Source organism: Ambystoma mexicanum, chromosome 14 (assembly GCF_040938575.1).
Source record: "Ambystoma mexicanum isolate Mex_15411 chromosome 14, UKY_AmexF1_1, whole genome shotgun sequence".
Lineage (NCBI taxonomy): Eukaryota > Metazoa > Chordata > Amphibia > Caudata > Ambystomatidae > Ambystoma > Ambystoma mexicanum.
The window spans coordinates 536,852,231-536,871,890 of record NC_090940.1 but is presented as its reverse complement, the minus strand read 5'-3'; the positions used below and the strand labels follow the sequence as shown (position 1 = coordinate 536,871,890).

Sequence of the window (19,660 nt, the reverse complement as noted above, 5' to 3'; positions counted from 1 at the left end):
TCTGCGATTCCCCGTGAAGTCTCACCTTAGGGTCTTATGATGGCAAATTAAGGTTTTCTTATTCTCTTCCCTAGCTCACCTTTGTTCTTGTCTTTTTCTCCCTAGGCACCGAAATGTGGTTGCGGATCCAGATGGTCGCTGATGAACATGGAGGCGCCTAGTAAAGGTGAGTGGAATGCGGCGCTGCAGCGATCGATGCGATGTGCTTTTAAAATGAATGTCTTCCTTTTCAGCATCGTCGGCGAAATGTCTCCGGAATGCGGATTTAGCAGGTAAGGACTCTTCTTTCTCCTATTTTCTTCTGCAGGTGTTCCAGAATGCTGGCGGGCGTGGCAGAAGTCAGGATGCAGGAGCAGACACGGTGAGCGTCCAGCTGCTAGATGCAGAACAACGCGAAGCGTGAGTTGCTGCTTGGGCGTGGCTTAAATAGCCTTCAAAGTAGTTCCAGGTATGTATCCTTCCTCTCAGGTATGTATTCTTCCTCCGGCCACACCCTTGTGGTTAAGTAGTCCCCAAAGAGAAAGTAGTCCCATTCAGGCCTCTAGATGTCCCGGATGTTACAGCATGGTCTGCATCAGGTAAGTTTACACCAAGCACCTTTAAACACAAAGTCATCTTTTATGAGCCTGGTGCCTATGGCGCCAGGACTGTTGTCCAATATGAGCCTGGCGCCAAAGGCGCCAGGACTGAGTCCAAAGGGCCCCTACTTGGGGCTGCTGAGACTTCCCTCGGGGACATGTCTGCCTCTGGGGTAGCTGGGCCTGGTCTGGCTCCTTGGAGGTAGGCATCATGACAGCATCTCTACTTGATCAGACGGTCCTTTCTCATTGTCAGGCTGCAAGTCTGAACCTGAATCCGTGGAAGCTGCTGAACCCCCGACAATCCCTCTGTAGTGTAACACTCAGAACCACAATATTATTTACAGCTCTGTCTACCACACTCCCAAGGGAAAGGGGGAAGTGGATAAAATAAAAAAACACCAGGTTGGCGTCGTCTAGACTAGCTGGCTCAGAAGCTGGTACTTCTCCTAAATAATCCCAGAGAAGTCTGTTATACTTGCTGGGGAAAGGTTGGTCAACTCCTTCTGACTTTTCCTTGTCGCTCTTGAAGCTCTCTGAAATACCTTCTTACTCTGACTTTTCCAGATACCATGCAATACTACAAGCTGCCAATTCTCTAATGGAAATGGCTTCCTTCCCACTAATAAAGTCTTTCCAAATTGAGGTCTAATGCCCAGGAAATATTAGACTTGTTAATAAGTTCAGCGCATATACAGCCAATGTTTCTTTTAACATCAAGACTTTGGTTTCATAGGTCTGCTTATAGCTCCTATTAAAAATTCTGCTATATATATATATATATATATATATATATATAGCTTCCTTTCTTGGAACCAAGAAACTAGCTCATTTAAACATGCCACACAGTAAGAGGTCCTAAGAATGAGCTAGTATTACTGTCCTTTGTTAGATTCCCTGCACACTGTTGACTTTTATAAAATCGTGCTCCCATTGATCAGAGATGCGAGCTTTTGAGGACTGCACAGGTGCAAAGAAAGAGTCCCAAATCTTTGAGGCACCAAACGCGCACGCGCGTTGATGAAGACACGAAGAAACTACAATCCGATCGTGCAAGCGCATTGAAAAGGACACGTTGAAACAACGATCGCGCACACGCTTTGACGATGACATGAAGGGCAGACGATTGCGCATGCGCAAAACAAATTCAACTTATTTTTTGGAAGATACGCATGCGCAATATCAATTTCAAACTGCTCAAGAGATGAACCGCGCCAGTCCAACCGCGCAGACACTTCTCAATCAAACCCGCGCATGGGCGCATTTATTAGATTCAACCCGCGCCTCTCGATCCAACACTGACACAACGCGCGCTCAATATTATGCCGGCGTTCACTCCTTACTGTCTTCACTGAAGGCTCACTACTTAATAAACAGTCTAAGTCCACAGCCAGTAAATTGCATACAGTCTTTCCAAGCATCCAATTGACACAGACTCTCTTGTATGAACTATTTACATTTAAGAGTTTGGTTTTAAATATATATGAAAGTTCAGTGTTTCCACTGACAGAAATATCTACAAACATGGAGCGACAGCAGATTAGTCACTTATCTCCAAAAAGACTTCTGCTGCTTCTCCACAGGTAGTAAGTTGGTCTCTGCTCTCCTCAACTGTCTCCCAAGTGGAGCATACCTCCAGCCTAGTAAAAGCATGGATGTCAAAGCATTAGATGTGCCTGAACAGTAAAAAAACTGAGCTGATGATATTCAGCTCTTCGCAGGTTAGAGGCAAACTCGCTCCTGAATTTCCCAGCATGATGATTGACAAGAACTTTACAAAGATCGTAGACAATGTAAAAATTCTAGGTATTTACTTGGAAGCATCACTTGGTATAGAAGCACACGTGGACGGAACTATGCGAAACTCTCAATACCATCTTAGAGTGTTACGGCATATCAGACCTTTTCTATCATCAAAAAACTGCAAGACCCTATTCGCAGGTTAGAGGCAAACTCGGTCCTGAATTTCCCAGCATGATGATTGACAAGAACTTTACAAAGATCGTAGACAATGTAAAAATTCTAGGTGTTTACTTGGAAGCATCACTTGGTATAGAAGCACACGTGGACAGAACTATGCGAAACTCTCAATACCATCTTAGAGTGTTACGGCATATCAGACCTTTTCTATCATCAAAAAATTGTAAGACCCTAGTTAGAGTCATTATCATGCCCCGCTTGGACTACTGCAAAGCGCTTCTGAATGGAGCCAGTAAGAACTGCGTAAACAGACTCCAAGTTCTTCAGAATTAAGCAGTCTGTATTGTTTGCGATATTCAAAAAAGGATAATGTCTCGGGTGCCAGAAAGAACCTCCATTGGTTGGCGGTTAGGGAGGAAATACGCTTCAAGGGCCTTTCCTTGGCCCACAAATGTATCTATGGCAATGCACCTGTGTACCTTAAAGGCCGGTTAAAATGGTATGGCACCCAGAGATCTCTCCGCTCAAGTAACTGTGGGTACTTGACCATCCAACCAAGTTAGCGAGCTAGAGACAAAGGGCGCTCACTTCCTACTTTAACAGTGCAGGAACTGAACACATTGCCCTCTGAGCTTTGGCTGGAAGAACACCTGGTAACCATTTGAAAGTTGTTAAAATAGCTTCTCTTTCAGTGATTTTTCAGTAAAATTCCGGGGACAGTCTTTCCCATAAGTCTGTATCCCTGTCATGGTAACTTCTTAAACCTGGATCTCCCTCTCGGCTTGTTGGTTTTTGTTGTCCTGTGTCACATTGTCCTTGTATTTTTGTGTGCCCTGAATGCCTGCGGGCTGTCGGCACATTATAAACAAACAAATAAATAAATAGTGTGTCACAATGCAATTGTAATGAGTCAAAGACAGTAAGCTAGATCGCGGCACACCAGCCCCCTCTTTGTAATGATATATTGGGAGACTACGCTTAACATGGGGAGTTCCTTCCCTTCCGATCAAGATGACCCACAGCACACCGATTATTTTGTTCAGCTAGCCCTGTCTATTACTCATATAGAGCCACATAGATCCCTCCCCCTGTACCAACAATGAGCCACTGAACTAGGCTGGGGTATAGACAGAATATATATTTCAATTAAAGGTTCAATAGATCTTGCACTCAATGGTTACACATGCCACCTTCTCTGTGGCTCAAAACAAAGCTTCAATACAAAACACACTTTTTTCTTTTTGTCTCAGTTACTATGAACACAGGCCAAATAAACAGGTCAACATTCTTGTCCTATGAACCCCTTTGATGTCAAATTTGAATAATACAGTGACACATTACCACTGCATACATTTTACATGATCAGGTTTAGATTTAAAACAACTGCAATGGTTTCTATATTCAAAAGCAAATTCACACATACAGTACATGGAGTTACTTAAAAATGCTAGCAGTTTGAAAATTCCACAGAACTTTGAGAATTCTTTTGATTGATAGAACCCTTCTTCCTTCTTCACCCTCAAGAAATACAACATCTTTCTGCTATTATTCACTCTCAAGAAAGAGTGTGCATTTTTCAATGGAAAATTAAACTTGGTTTCACTTAACAAAACACTTCTCTCCCCAGCACCAAAAACCCAGGTTTCATTTGTATTCATCACCCCTCTGTTTAAAGGCAAGGTCTGAGCAGTGAGGAAAGTTAAGTCATTTCATTTTAGGACACAGACACCCCTTTTCTTTAAAGAAGTCTGGGGTTGACAGGAACAATAGATATACCTAACTACTTTAAATGACTAACTTAAGTTACCACTAGGAAAGAGGACAGGGGGTATGAATTCCCTGAGCTCTACCCCTGCAACAATCTATATGGGAGTTAATTACACTATTATTCAGTAAACTATGCTAACGGTCTACCCTGCTGCCCCCACCCACTATTAAGGGAAAATATTAAGGCAGGCAGATCCCCCCACACACTTAGTTTCATTTGGCTAAATCTACTTACATTGGAAACCTCTGTTTTTGGCACTCAGGAAAGACCCCAGCATGTCAGGATCCTTTTTTGGAGATGCACAGTTAGCTAGTCAGGGATCTCAGTCACAGATAGCCACCAGCATGCATCATTCTGTTATTTGCTCTTCTTAGAAAAATGCCAGCTTCTTTTGTCTTTCTCAATTGCTGTCTCTCATGCAAGGTTAAATCTCCATTCAGCTTTCAATACTTGCACCCAGATAATATTAAGGCAGTTGTGTCCGGATTGACCAAGATGGCTTATAGGCAAGTCTCCTTCAAGATTTGTAGGCAGCCCTCTTTTATAGAGCAAGGGCTTTATACCCTATAAGCCACACTTCCAAATATTATAATTGGGTGGTGCAAGTTTGTTGGTTCTGACTTTGCATTGGGGGCTTTTCCCCTTTTCCTCCTCCAAGGTCCAACCCCTCTCTGCTGATAGGTTCAGGGAGATCTGAAGTTGAATTAATTGGAAAGAGGTACACACCTACTTAAGATACCCTATGCCAACATGCTCTCAGTACCCAGGGTAAAAAGGACCAGAGCAGGGGGCTCCAGCTTCCCGTACCTCGCTGCCGTACACTGGAACACCCTCCCTAGCTCCCTGCGCTCTGAACCCTCACTGACCGCCTTTTGGAAAGCCCTGAAAACGACCCTGTTCATCTAACAAACACATGGCCTAGCCCACATGATTATATTGTATGATATATTATGTGGTATATCTGATCACAGGTCACTGCCTCACTGTAACCCAAGGCACAACCTGCACACATTGTAACTAAGTCTTCCTTGCAAGTAACAGTGCCACAATGCCCCTGGGCTGTCTGCGCGCTATATACATTTAATAAATAAATAAATACCATTTAAACTTCAGATTTTTCACCCAAAAAATCACAACATGGCAAAAATGTGCAATTTACAAATAAACATCATATTATCCATATATTTACGTTCCCCTGCTCATGACGGATCTATCAAATTGTCTCCCATTTCGGCAGAGTATTGCACGCGCAAATTGTTTTTTTTTTCCCTTTATGCAAAAAGTATAACAGTTATGAATGTGACATTTTCGACCCAGTTATTTAATTTTATAAGCCACAAGCTCCACAACATTCGGATTCAGAATATTTTCGGGGAAGCTAGAAAGTCATTTTCAATTATAACTTAAGTCCCAAAAATCAAATGTAGATACAATTGACATCAACGTGACAGGTTTGTGATCAGCTTTACGATAGACCAGAATGAACCTGGTGCAACTAATCGCTGCTGAGAAAATCACTAAAGTAGGATTGTGCATGCAATCATATTGGCCTCTCTTAATTATGTGGATATTTTTTAGTTCCTTGGGTATCATTTCTCTTGAAACATGTGACCAGCTTCTCTGCTCTCTCAATGTTGACTTTCCTTGCAATAAAATGATCAATCACTCTGGTGAAGTCAAAAGCTGAGTTAATGGAAAACGTGGAGATTTAATTTCTTTTGACCATATGGGTCTCTGGCCTCCTGTGACCCTCTTATTGGCAGGCCATCTCCCAGTCTGACCAGGGATAGCCCACACAATTCCTCGAATTTGGGGTATTTTACAAAGTTCAGCGTCACTTAACAGCAGCCTCTGTTTTTGCAGTCCACCACACATTCCTGTATGCAGGAGCTACGCCCTTCTGCTTGAGCTTCAAAGCAATAGTCTTTCAGAGGGACAGCAGAGCATGCCATGGGGGATGGTAGCTTTGAATCTCAGTGTTGAAGTCAGCCCCAATGACCAAAATTCTGTACATTGCATGTCACAATATCTTTCTTTAGACATGAGGCCTTCCTTGATGATATGTTTACTTTAGCAAGGGAACATTTTTTTCAGGTCTTTTATTTCCAGCTGTGAAATGCACACACTTCTGGACCTTGCATCTTCAGTATTTGAAAAACCCTGCTTTTCATGTAGAATCATTTTTTACTTTTTCTTGGCCTTATCAACTACATGCAAGGCCCATTTGAACCAGTGTCTTTCCCTTGCTTTGCACACAGTATTTTTTTATTAATGTGGCAAACTGAAAGGGAAGGGCTGCTGTTTCTTTTGCCATTCACAAGGTGCATTTTCAATTCCTTTCTGCAATCTCGTTTAACTTTTCAGCAGACTCCATGTTTCAACTGCAGAAAACACACAATGTGCATTCACTAGGCACCTTGGTTGATTTAAAGTTTTCAGGCTGGCTAGTCATTCTGCCAGTGTGCTTTTCCATAAGAGCAAAGTATTTCACATTAAAGGCCCAACCTGGCTCACACTTCCCACTGCCTACTTTCACTCCTAAGTTTCAGCATCCTCAGCCATGGGTCACACCAGTCATATGCTCTCTCTGCACAGGCATGCGTCGGCTGCTGTGCCAATGGAGGCATCCCCACTCATATGAGGTCCTGCAACTCTACCTCTCTGCCCTGAACTCTCTCAATCCATTTACAAATCATCATCATAATATCCATATATTTACGTTCCCCTACTCATGACAGATCTATCAAATTGTCTACTATTTCGGCAGGGTATTACATGTGCGAACTGTGGTTTATTGTCTTTTATGCAAAAGGTATAACAGTTATGAATGTCAAATGTATGACCCGGATAGCTAATTTAATAAATCACCAGATCCCCAACTTTCGGATTCAGAACATTTTTGAGGAAGCTAGAAACACATTTTCAATTATAACTTAAGTCCCAAAAATCGAATGTAAATACAACTGACATCAATATACGGGGTTCGTCGTCAGCTTTACAATGACACCAGAATGAACTTGGTGCAACTTATGGATGCTGAGAAAATCACTAAAATATGATTCTGCATACATTTATATTGGCCTCTCTTAATTATGTGCATAGTTTTAGTTCATTGGGTTTCATTTCTCTTGAAACATGTGACCAGCCTCTCTGCTCACTCAATGTTGACTTTGCCTGAAATAAAATAACCAATTACTCTTGTGAAGGCAAAAGCTGAGCTAATGGATACCACAGAGATTTGATCTCTTCTAACCAGATGGATCTCTGGCCTCCTGTGACCCTCGTAATGGTTGGCCATCTCACAGTCAGGCCAGGGATAGCCCACACATTAACTCGAATTTGGGGTATTTTACAAAGTTCAGCTTCACTTAATAGCAGCCTCTGTTTATGCAGTCCACCATTCATTCCTGTCACGCAGGAGTTAAGCCCTGCTGCTCGAGCTTCAAAGAAATGGTCTTTCAGAGGGACAGCAGAGCATACCATGAGAGAAGGTATCTTTGAATCTCAGTGTTGAAGTCAGCTCCAATGACCAAAATTCTGTACTTTGCATGTCACAATATGTGTCTTTAGACATGAGGCCTTCTTTGATGATATGTTCATTTTAGCAAGGGAACATTTTTCTTCAGGTCTTTTATTTCGAGCTGCGAAATGCACACACTTCTGGACATTGCAGTTCCAATATTTGAAAAACCCTGCTTTTTATGTAGAATCATTTTTTACTTTGTATTGGCCTTATCAACTACATGCAAGGACCTTTTGAATCAGATCAGTGTCTTTCCCCTTCTTTGCACCCAGCATTTTTGTTTTTACTAATGTGTAAAACTGAAAGTGAAGGGGATGATGTTCCTTTTGTCATTCACAAGGTGCATTTTCAATTCCTTTCTGAAATCTGATTTTACTTTTCAGAATACTCCCCTTTTAAACTGCAGAAAAAATACAATCTGCATTCACTAGGCACCGTGGTTTAGTAAAGGTTTTGAGGCTGGCTAGTCATTCTGATATTATGCCTTTCCATAAGAACAATGTATTTCTCATTAAAGGCCCAACCTGGCCCCACACTTCCAACTGCTTACTTCCACCCCTAAGTCTCAGCATCTACAGCCATGGGTCACTTCATTCATATGCAGACATGCATTGGCTGCTGTGCCAATGGAGGCATCCCCACTCGCAAGAGCACCTGCAACTCTCTCTCTCTGCCCTGAACTCTCTCAAGTACACTCTTGATAGAGCGAAAAAGGGAATTCAACCTATCCTTCATTGACTCTCATTCCAACCATCCTCGCTGGCTAGAGGGCACCCTAAACTCACTCCTCATTCTACCTTAGCCTGTTACTATTACCTCCACACTCACAGCTAATGACCTAGCTGAATACTTTGCTGAAAACATTTCCAAAATTAGAGACTCTCTAGGACTTTTAGATGTTATATTGTCTAGTGAATATTGCCAGTATATGTGATTTGTTAGTTTAGCTTTTGCCGCAATCTGACCGTAATGATCTGTGATCATTTATTTAACATTCAGTGCAGTGTTTTTCTATTTGCTTTATTGCTTCATAGAATGTTATGATTTTCAATTTATCTTTCAGATAATCTCCTGTAATCTGGTTTTTAGGTGTTAGTATAACAAAATGTTTATGGCTATGTTAGGTTGCATTTTATGTAGACATGTTTAATTCTTTCAAATAAGGGTTGCATTTGAAATAATTTAAGGCTTGGCAAAATGCTGCACAATTCTTCTCTTCAGAGCTATTTCTTTGGTTGGCAAGACTTCATACTCTAGTATTCTGTGGGATTGTGTTACCACACACCTACTAAGTTCTGCTCTGCTAAACTGGCATGGAGTTTCCAGTAGGCAGCCAGTACTATGGCTCCTTCTAGAGTTAATTTACGAAATAGACATGCTGTCTTCTTGTAAATCTGCTCAGCCTTTTGACAGACTCTTGGCAAGTTCTTGTTAAGGAGGTTAGGTATCCAAGGATTGGATAGGAAGTGCAACCCACCATTGGCATTCTTAAATGGGAAAATGGATGGTTGTTTGTTTACGGTTTCAAGATACTTGCCAGGCATGAACTAAACTAAGAAAGGATGCAGGGGAATTTATGATCATGTGACTCTCACATACATGTGGCTTTCATATCTTATGTCTACAGAGGGCAACAGGGAAAGCTTTCTCAAGGGTCTGGATGACATATTTCACAGTACAGTGGGGAACATTCTGAGTTTGGTGGTAAACTTGCTTCCATGACTGCAACTCAGTCTGGCAAAATTACCATTGGATTATAAGTGTGGCAATGGCAGTATTAGACCCCATTCACGAAGTCCGTAGGCCTTCATAGTGAATTTTGGGGAATTACCACTGGTGCTTAATGCAATTGCTCTAATTATTGGCCTTAAAGTGGAGGATTTGCCACCAGCAGTTGGCAGGTGGCAACTTCTCAATTTTAAGGGCAACTCAGAATTTTGCAGTGTGTTAAATCTGGCGTTAATTTCATTGCAACAAATATTTACAACATTGCCAAGTCACAATGAAGGCTAGTATTTTGGATGTCATTTCGATAAGTTGTTCCTCAATGGTGTGAGTAACGGGTTGATGAAGCTGTCTCTCCCTACTACCAGCGGTATGCAACCTTTGACTCGCCCAGACAGTTTTAATTACTATTCCCATCGGGCTGAGCCAGCATTGTTAATGGGGAAGATAAATCCAAGGTTGAAGAACCCTGCTCTAAACACAGTTTGCTATCTCATTAAAGGAGATTTGCCAAATTGTCATCTGGGTCTGAAGGTTAAGTCTGAGGAAATGAAAAATAATCTCGACTGACTATTGGCGGTAGCTTTGTCTTTAGAAAACTCAAACATGGTTATTTTGGTTATCAATTTATAGTGAAACCTTCTTAGGTCGACATGCAACTATGCTAGAGGTTTTGGTGGATCAAATTTCCAAGTGGCTCAACTTAGGCTCCCCCTGTTATTATTATAGGCAGAGATTTTAACGCCAGTTCTGCGGAGGGGCAAGGCTAAATGGCAAAGGTGTTGCTCCTATGGGGCTGATAGGGTCCACGACCATTTGTGGGCAGAAGTAGGACAGTTTTATGTACAATTGGGACCTACAACTAGTCCTAACTATGTTCACATCAGAGGAAGAGGAGGTGATGACTTGGTGTACAGGGCTTTGTAATCAGCAGTGGGACAGTTGTATGCACAATTGAGGCCTATAGCACTCTTAGATGCTGGCAGGAAAATATTCTCTTCTCTCCTTTTGAGTGACTTGAATGGCTCGCTGGTGCATCTGGGAGTGATTAATCATTTCCAAGTCGGCTTCAGAGTAGGTATGGGCAATGCCCTAAATGCTCCAGTGATGACCCATTTACTGGAGTCGGTGAAAAAGGGTGTCTCTGGTACCATCTACATGGCCTCACTCGATATGAGTAGCTCTTTTGATAGAGTTCATCGACTGTCTTGTGGAACAAGTTGCTTGGGTATTCTATACCCTTGAAATTAGTCCAATTAATGGCCAATTTGCATAAGAATACAACTATTAAGATTAGGTTGGCAAACAAGGGTAGTGTTTCAAGATCGGGCCACACCTTTGTGGGACTTAGACACTCTTTAACCTTACATGTGTGACCTAAAAAATCTTTAGTCAGAAACAACTACTTTTCTAGCCACTCTAAACCATCTAAAGTTAAACTGTCTAACATTTGCTGATGATCTGTTTTTTTAAAAAAAATTGTATAAGGCAGCAATTGGCCTTCAAAGAAAGCTAAGTCTGTTTTTAACCTACTCTATTGAGAATAATCTCATGATTAATGGGGAGAAATCCAAGATTGTTATTTTTTCCCGAAAATTCAAAACTAAAGTAATGCACTGGAAGGTGAGTGACTATAGCCTGGAGAGTTTATCTTTGATTCATTATCTAGGATACAACCTCACAAACACTTGTTCGCTGACAGCCTGTAAGAGCAGCCTTAGGGAGAAATCTAGGCCAATGATCTGTCAGATGAAAATGCTAAACCTACATCTTTGTAAATACTCCCTCCTTCCGTTACTTAAATACTACTTAGCCAAAGTGGAACCATCAATTTTGTATGCTTTGGACATAACTACTCTTGATCTTGGGGTTATATCCTAATACCATCCAGGGTATAGTCTGGAAAGAGACCTTAGGACTGTCGAAGTCAGTTCCAAACTGCATCATTAGGATAATGATGGTGCAGGCCGGGTCCAATAGAGGGTTTTATTGAATTATTCAAAACTGCTTTGCTCTCTTGTTAATTTCTTATATCAGGATTTGGGTGAAATACTTGACAATTGCTAACCTTGTTCAAAGTCAATTGTAAGAACATCTTGGATGCTATCAACTCTACGGAAGAGCAACTAACTTTGAAGCCATCCGTAACATTAAAAAAAGCTCTTTAACAAGGACTGGTGTTGGACTATGGGCGGCTTGTCTTGTTACAAGACTTACACCGAATGTGCAAACTTCCCCAGGATAAGGGAAATGCTCCCCTAGTTTGTCTACGTGTTTCCCTGTAGGAAAATATGAGCGTTAAATTTGCACTTTTGATTTAACCAACTCCCTACGCTGGAACGGGGGGGGGCAATTGAGTTCTGAGGATGGCCCAAAGCTTCCCTGTAGGCTGTGTAATTGTATCTCAATTCCTGAGACTTTAAAGCATTTGACTTTGAAGTGCAATGAAGTAACAGATCTTTGATTTAAGCACTTCAGGGTTGCAGTTCTGAAAGATTTTGAAGTCTAGGAAGAGTTATTTTGGGCCTGCCTTGTGTGGAGTAACAGTGTCTCACTAATACTGGCCCCCTATGGCCTTCTGTTAAACCCATTTAAGAGAATTGACGAGCTTCCAGAGGTGTTTTCCACATCATGAAACTCCAATGTATTGCGAAATGTAGGGTTATAATTAAGGATTTTTAAAAATCTTTTTTAAGAGTTTACTTATTAATTGTTACGGTCTGAAAACGTTGACAGAATTTTGTATTCTCCTTTGTTTGTTATTGTTGAATTTTTCTGCTTGAATTTCTTCTTTTTTTCTTGTTATATTTCGTTTTTCTTTAATGTATAAGTTAATTTGTGAAAGGTTTAATCAAAACCGAAAACACAAATAAAAAAAAATAAAAGAATTGTCATTTCCTCTGCCCAGTTATCTCACTTAGCACCTACTTAAAAATGCAGGTATAATTGTTTTAGTTGTTGTAGCTGGCACTGGAGTTTTGAAGTCTCTGTTAGGGGACCAGTCTTCTGAATGAGATCCTAAATTCCTTGTCCCTGCAAGTCTTCCTGATTAATAACGATGATATGGCATACAATACCAGTGAGTTGATGGCAGGTGGTGTAGCAAAAATTGATGGTTGAAGGATAAGGTAGGTTTATAAAAAACATTGTTAATATATTAAAATCGCAGGTATAACTAAGCGTATCCTCTTAACAAAAATAAGTGTACATTTTGGTATGATGTCACTTTATGTAGCGCTAGTGACATGTTTAAGGTGCAACTTGTCTATGGGTCTACATTTCGTCCATAAGGTTGTCTGGCCACATGCAAGCCACCTCACATGTACACAGGTACAGCATAGGTGTTGCATGCCAACTGTGAAAAAACACACTGTGCTGGGTTGTAGTTTGTCTGTGCCAAGCATGCCTAAGTGGGGCGTACATGTGCATGTGTGCCCACTCTGCTATCACCTCCCTTACTTTGAAACACGTGTTGGTTGTTGTAATGTACTCACGTGATGACCATTATTCACTTTGTCTATAGAGTCGTGTTTTTCAATGGATATATTTAATGTTTACCATCAATTGGAATTGTGCTGGTCAACCTATATATTCTAACAAATTGTAATTAATGACCAATGTCCAGATCCAGCTTTTTGAGGAAGATGTTCTGCAGGAGGAGGCAGAAAATAGGGCGAACGAGGAGGCAGTAGAAGAGGAGGAACGCCAAGAAGAAGAGGAGGCACACCAAGAACAGGATGTAACTATATTTATCAATGAACATGTATTTATGGATACGAGTGGGTCTTACGTGTCACATTTGTAGCCTCCCTGGGTTTATCACATGCTGGATTGCAGGCTCTGACTCAAATTTTATCATATTCACTTTACAGCCCCCACACCTGCAACTCCCACCTCCTTTCATCCACTCCTATCACTGCCACAGAAAGTCCCCTATAATCGATGTTTATCCGGCATCCTGCATTTCATGTATTTTCTATGACAACATTGTTTCAAGCACAATCACAGTTGAGATCTTACTGAGATGAGGCAGGTTGCCAGACCCAAACAAATCAACCAAAACCAACATTATTGAAGGCATATGCATTAATGTTTTGGACTGAGTGATGAGGCTGGGGGGCTCATGGAGACAGGTGCCAGTACCCACTACATGATGTAGGGCACTGCAATGATAGCCTTGAAGAAAGGCCATTCCCTGAAGTAAACTCATATATGTGCTATAATGTAGAAGATTATTCACAGGTCTTGGAAACAACAGTGACCTATTATACTGCAGGTTGGAGATCACCACTTTCAAGTCAGACCAATACCTCAAAACTCAAAGAAGGTATTGGATATAAATTCATCACTCTGTGCCTACGGAAGATGTCAAAGCCTTTGGAGGGGGTACACGCCAAATTGATACTTTGTTTGGCAGCTTGCATAACTTTAAGACAAGAGGTAACATTTCTCTTCATCCTCCATTGAATTCAGAGGGACAGCAAATGTAATTCAGTGACCCTATCTGCATGCATGTAGTTTCCTGATCCCTTTAACTTTATCTATGGCTGATGTCACAGCTGGCTCATCTGACATAGGGCTGAACCTGAAAAGGCTACACTTTGAATCTGAATTGAATCATCAGGCCAGAATTGCTTAACACCTGTAAGCCTTCCGTATCACCAAGGATGTGGATAGTCACTTTCTCAGTACAACTTCTATAATTGAGACATGTGTTAAGAAGTATTTTGTGCTACCTAGTGACCCAAACCACCAGTGTGGTGGAGGAGCAAAGCTCCTTGATGAGACACAATGTTACCACAGCAGGAACATCCTTGCAGAGAGATTTCCCACTATAGAACACTGCTTGAAAGGTACTCTCATCCTCCCTATTTCTCCCCACCAGTTTTAGAAGTCTTTGCAATAGGAACGGGAATGATGTTTACATATGATCATGCCACTCAGATCGGTATGCTCTTTAACAACAGTAACCCACACATTCACTACTCACTTTTTTCTTTTTCTTCCCTTGACCAGATACACACAAGTCCATGGGCACTATATTCTCACTACAGCCTAGCACCACCGCCAACTCACTAACCACAGTGAAGCTATGGAGGACTTTCTCTGTATGACTACTGCGCAAGGTTTGACCTTTTACCACACACGCAGGCTCATCTTCAATGAGAAGAGCTCACCTGGTATGCCTGCTCTTATTGGGTATCAAACCTGGCTTTCTCCATCTGCCACTCAAACGGCCCTACACAACTCCAAACTTTCTTCATTCACTCTCCTCGACTGACTGACAGAGGTGGAAGCGTCAGATACATACTCTCTTCCCTCCTCAATGTATCACAAATATCCAATGCCACATCCTCTCCTACTTCTTTTGAATTCTCCATCTCGACTATTGCTCTGCCTCACTCGATTCACTCATCTCCATCTAGCGCCCTTCTGGTTCCGCTGGTCCATTCTTTGATGATTCTGGGCAACCCCTTGATTCTCTTTCCACTAAACATCATCTCATTCTCTTAGATGACTTTAACCTTCCCTCTCAAATCACTTATCAGAAATCTGAAGTTCAGTTTGTTCTTAGTGACCATGCTCTTTACTCTATTCATAACCTACCTACCTGCATGGGAGGTGTGGGGGTGAGGGGTAACTTTTTGGCTCTCTTATTCATCTACACCACTCTCTCAAACACTAATACTACTGTCACACCATCTATATCTGATCACTCAGTTGTTCCCACCACCATCTCCTTTCAACCCTCTGACCTTTCCTCACTGCTTGCTTCACATATTACTAAAAGAAAATGTAAACCTTCTGCAATTACCCCCTTTCTCTACGACCTACAGTTCTCACTCTCCTCCTTCACACCCAATGCCTCTTCCACCAACACTGCCTTCTACAGAGTCCACTCCCTAATACATGACTAATTTTCCTCTCATTTCCCACTGCTTACTTTAATCCCTAAGTCTCAGCATTCTCAGCCATGGGTCACTCCATTCTTACGCTCTCTCCACACAGACATGTGTTGGCTGCTGTGCAAATGGAGACGTCCCCACTTGCATGAGGACCTGCAACTCTACCTCTCTGCCCCAAACATTCTGAAGTCCACTTTTGATAGAGCAAAAAGGGAATTCTACCTAACCCTCGTTGACCCTCACTCCAACCATTCATGCTGGCTACAGAGCCAAAACACACTCCTTGCTCCTCCTAAGTCTATGACTATTAACTCCACTCTCACAGCTAATGACCTAGCTGAATACTTCGCAGCAAACATTTCCACAATTAGAGACTCGTTTCTGACCTTCTTAAACTTTCCCAAAACAGAGGTGCTCTTCTTCCCTGCTAAAAGTTCTCTCTCATCTCTTCCTCTGCCTATCCAGTTCCCACCTGACACTCTCCCCTACTCTTCTTCAGCTAGAAACCTCAGCGTCATCTATGACCCGTCTTACACCTTCTTTACTTTCATCACCAAAACGGGAACAGCAGCTCACCTCAACCTCGTAAATCGTAATGAATTCAGGCACCTCCTGCCTTCCAAGCATCTCTTAACCTCTCTTGTCTTCTCTAAAATGGACTACTGTGGCATCATCCTCATTGGTCTCCCACACCATGCCTTCTGTGCTCACAACAAGATCCTTAACTTTGTTTCCAGGACTCTCTTTTAACTCCCTCCCTTCACACCTACTTCCTTGTACCGTTAATAGATTGGATGGCTGACAATGCAAAAAAAGGGACAGATTTAAATGTCTTTTCCTGGTTCACAAATCTATCCATGGTAAGGCACCCCTGTATCAATCCACCTCTATCCAACTCGACATACCTTCTCGTAATATCAGCTCTGACTCCTCGACTACCCTTGTGGCACCTCGCCCTATCTGTGCTTCCTCTCGCTTCCGTTCCTTCTCTCTCCTTGCTCCACTTGCATGGAATCCTTTTGCCCTGGACATCCAAGAAACAGTCCACACTGATTCAGTTCAAAACCAAACTAAAAGCCTACCTCCTCGACTCCGAGTTACCCTCTTAACCTACCTCTCATCTACTTGTTAGCTGACATTTTTTGCCTCTAGCCTGCCTCTGTCCGATGCTTGAAATGCCTCCAGACTAGCACTTGTAGGTGCAGGCCCCTAATTGCCTCAGCCCAAACCAGGTCCACCAATTGAGAAACGAGTGCATGTTTTGTACATAAAGCAAAGTTTATTGTACAAAGTATCCGGGGAGCAGTTAAATGGTACTATCGAACCAAACTAACCCAAGTGTCAACAAACTACATCAATTGATACATTTTTATCCATTTTAGCAACAGTTAAAACACTCCCAGATATTTTATCACCACCCACCCCTCAAACATGATTGGACAAAACATTTACTAAGAAGTTCCATCTTTTCCAAATTCCTTCTTTCTCATTGGTCATCGAAAATCTTTACAACAATCTTCTTACATGTTTGAAGTCTGCTTTTGCTGGGGATTGGTCTGTGGTAGGTTGTGACATCATGGTACAGTGAAACATTCACATATAACATAATTCATTACTTAGTAACAACTGGCTTAGAGCCTTTTAACCTTAAGTGTGATTGCAAATGCTTTGCTAAGATATTTTAGCAATACGAGAAAGGGCTGAATAAACAGTTCCTCTTTAAACTACCCATTGCGACCTCATCCACCCTAGACACCCGACTTCTCTTAAGACATTCTAATGTATGCAACCACTACTCCAACACCTACAGCCTCCAGTTTCACCCTGTGAAAACAATTGAACACCGGACACCATGGCCTCGAGCCCCAATTTTATTGCCAGCCCAAACAAATGGCCAATCCCCTCTTTGTGACGTTAATGCAATGAGCAAGATTACATCTGTTCCTTTCAGAACTGTTAAACCATGATATGATATGATATGAAATGATAGTTTATTTGTATAGCGCCTATATACACTGACCTTCTACTGGATGACTAATTCTTCCTCCGTCAACCTGAAAAACCAGAATCTCCCACCAATCTAAAATGCATTGTGTAACTGATAACTGCAAAGTTCGAATAAACTAACAAAACCCCACTGCATGCAGATCTATAAAACTCCTTATTAAACTTCTTTTATATGCTCACCCGTGTGTATGTCTTATACATATTATTCCTTACTGCGGGATTTCAGGACAGGCCCCCTTCTGCATGCGCATTGAAACCCTCTCTGTCTCCCAGTTTCCACGTACTTCAGAGCACCTGTGTGTAAATCGTGTTCATGTTACTTTTGTAATTTTAACATTGTATTTTTCTATGTGTGTGCAAATCTAATATGCATCAATTCTAGACAAACAGTAACACTAAAAGTAACATATCCCATCCATAAGTAACTACGCTCGATACATATGACATTGCAACATCGCGTCCGGTTCGCCGCCACCCCCAGTCATCAATACAGCGCGTGCAACATGAACACCTCATAATCATGGGGACCCTTCCTGTCCACCCTAACATTATCCTTTTAGTTAATACTTTAACTGACAAATTATAATCATCTTCTTGGTGGACTACCCTGCAATCATCCCCCATACCTATCTCAATATGGACATACTCCTTCACTGAGAAATCCCAACTCGTCCCCCCAACATTTCTGCAATCTACCTGCTGCTCTACACAGGCATGCCATTTTGGTGGAGGATACAAGACAACTTACGCTTGAGTACCTATATGGGATGGAGTAATGGTGGCCCTAGCCTTGGACAATGTTACAGCCATCATGGCAACAGTTGTTGGTACCTGGGCAGAGCAGGTACCTGGGCAGAGCAAAATCCTAAAAGCAATTGACAGGAACAGAAAAAGATAAGAAAAAAGATAAAATAGGCAACAGAATCTTCACAGCAAGGCTCAACCAAGAAGGTACCAAAGAAAATAGGGAGTCGATCCACAAATCGTTGGTGATCCCAGCCTCAGTCTCCATGACCACTTTGAGTTTATGCAAGGCAGAAATTGTTCTGGTTCTGTGTCATTGGGAGGCACAAAGGTGCAGCAGGTACTCCAAATTTTTCAGTGTACTCCCCCTCCATTGCTGTCAGCAGGTCGAGTATATACCGGTTTTGCAGAATCATAAGACTGAGGACCCTTAATTCTTCCCTAATGGCACCAAATGCTTACTCGGAAATGTTCACAAAGAGTACAAGTTAGTATCTGGTCACCTGGAGCCATTTGGCATTGGCCGCTGCTTGGACACCAGGTGCCAGGAGGGAAGCAAAAAAGGTCTCAGTGTGGCTAAACAGCTGGTATCGATCTGGAATGTCCGCTAAAGCCTGTGATGATGCTGCTGAAAGGTAGTTAGATCTTCTCCTTGGTTGCAATTGTTCCTGATTTTCGCTGTCAAACATATTCTTTGGTTTGTCCATATATAGTGATGAAAGGGATGCAAGGGGCACAGGGGACAAAGGAAGCACAGATAGAACTTTGTGCTTTGGGTGAGTCAAAACTAGGTGTTCTTCAGGGATTACGAGAACGGAAGACTAGAGAAACTGCACACACCTCGCTAGGCGGGAGGCAACTGCCTATACACATTCCTGCCACAGGTCCACAAATTATCTACCTCTACCTCCAGTCAGATCTGTGATGTCAAGTGTGTGGTTGCAGTTCCATTTGTGCCAATGGGCACCATGCCATCACCCTTAAAACACACAGAGAAATGGGTGAGTGTCTCAACAGGTTTGTATGGGTCTTTGAGCCACGTCATATAGTGTAAATGATTTCTTCATCCTGTCCCATATTCTTGATTTATTAATGCCACCCTTTCTTCTGAGAATCCCTTCATTCTTCCAGCTCTGCAAATCTTCACGCCTTGCTCCCATCGATTTTGAGAAAAAAATAGCCCCTTCCAACATCATTGGGCTCTTTGAATACACCTGAGGTTTTTCTGGTCTGTACGATCAACAACAGTGCAACCTTCGTCAATTGGTACGATTGATGCCGTAATTGACTGCCCTTTGAACCCTGCACAGGGCCAAGTGCACTAGACATAGCGCATCTGCTACTTCTACCACACTCGGGATAAACACCCTAGGAACGCCAGAAGCATGGGGGATGAGAGAGCAGATGAAGCAATATCCTACGGATCTCTCTCTAACATCCTTCCTCATATGGCTATGCCATACGTTATCCGCTGCGTAGCCATGTGCAT

The 19,660-nt window shown here is 42.1% G+C and overlaps 1 protein-coding gene across 1 annotated transcript in view; it reads left to right on the top strand.

The window, feature by feature from the left end:
- Positions 1 to 19,660, top strand: part of LOC138527211 (retinitis pigmentosa 1-like 1 protein) — an 823,506-nt gene that overhangs the window by 425,573 nt on the left and 378,273 nt on the right. The window contains exon 8 of the mRNA XM_069638329.1: positions 13,140 to 13,253. Coding sequence (XP_069494430.1) covers positions 13,140 to 13,253 — 114 coding nt within the window. The remainder of the gene's footprint in view (positions 1 to 13,139; positions 13,254 to 19,660) is intronic.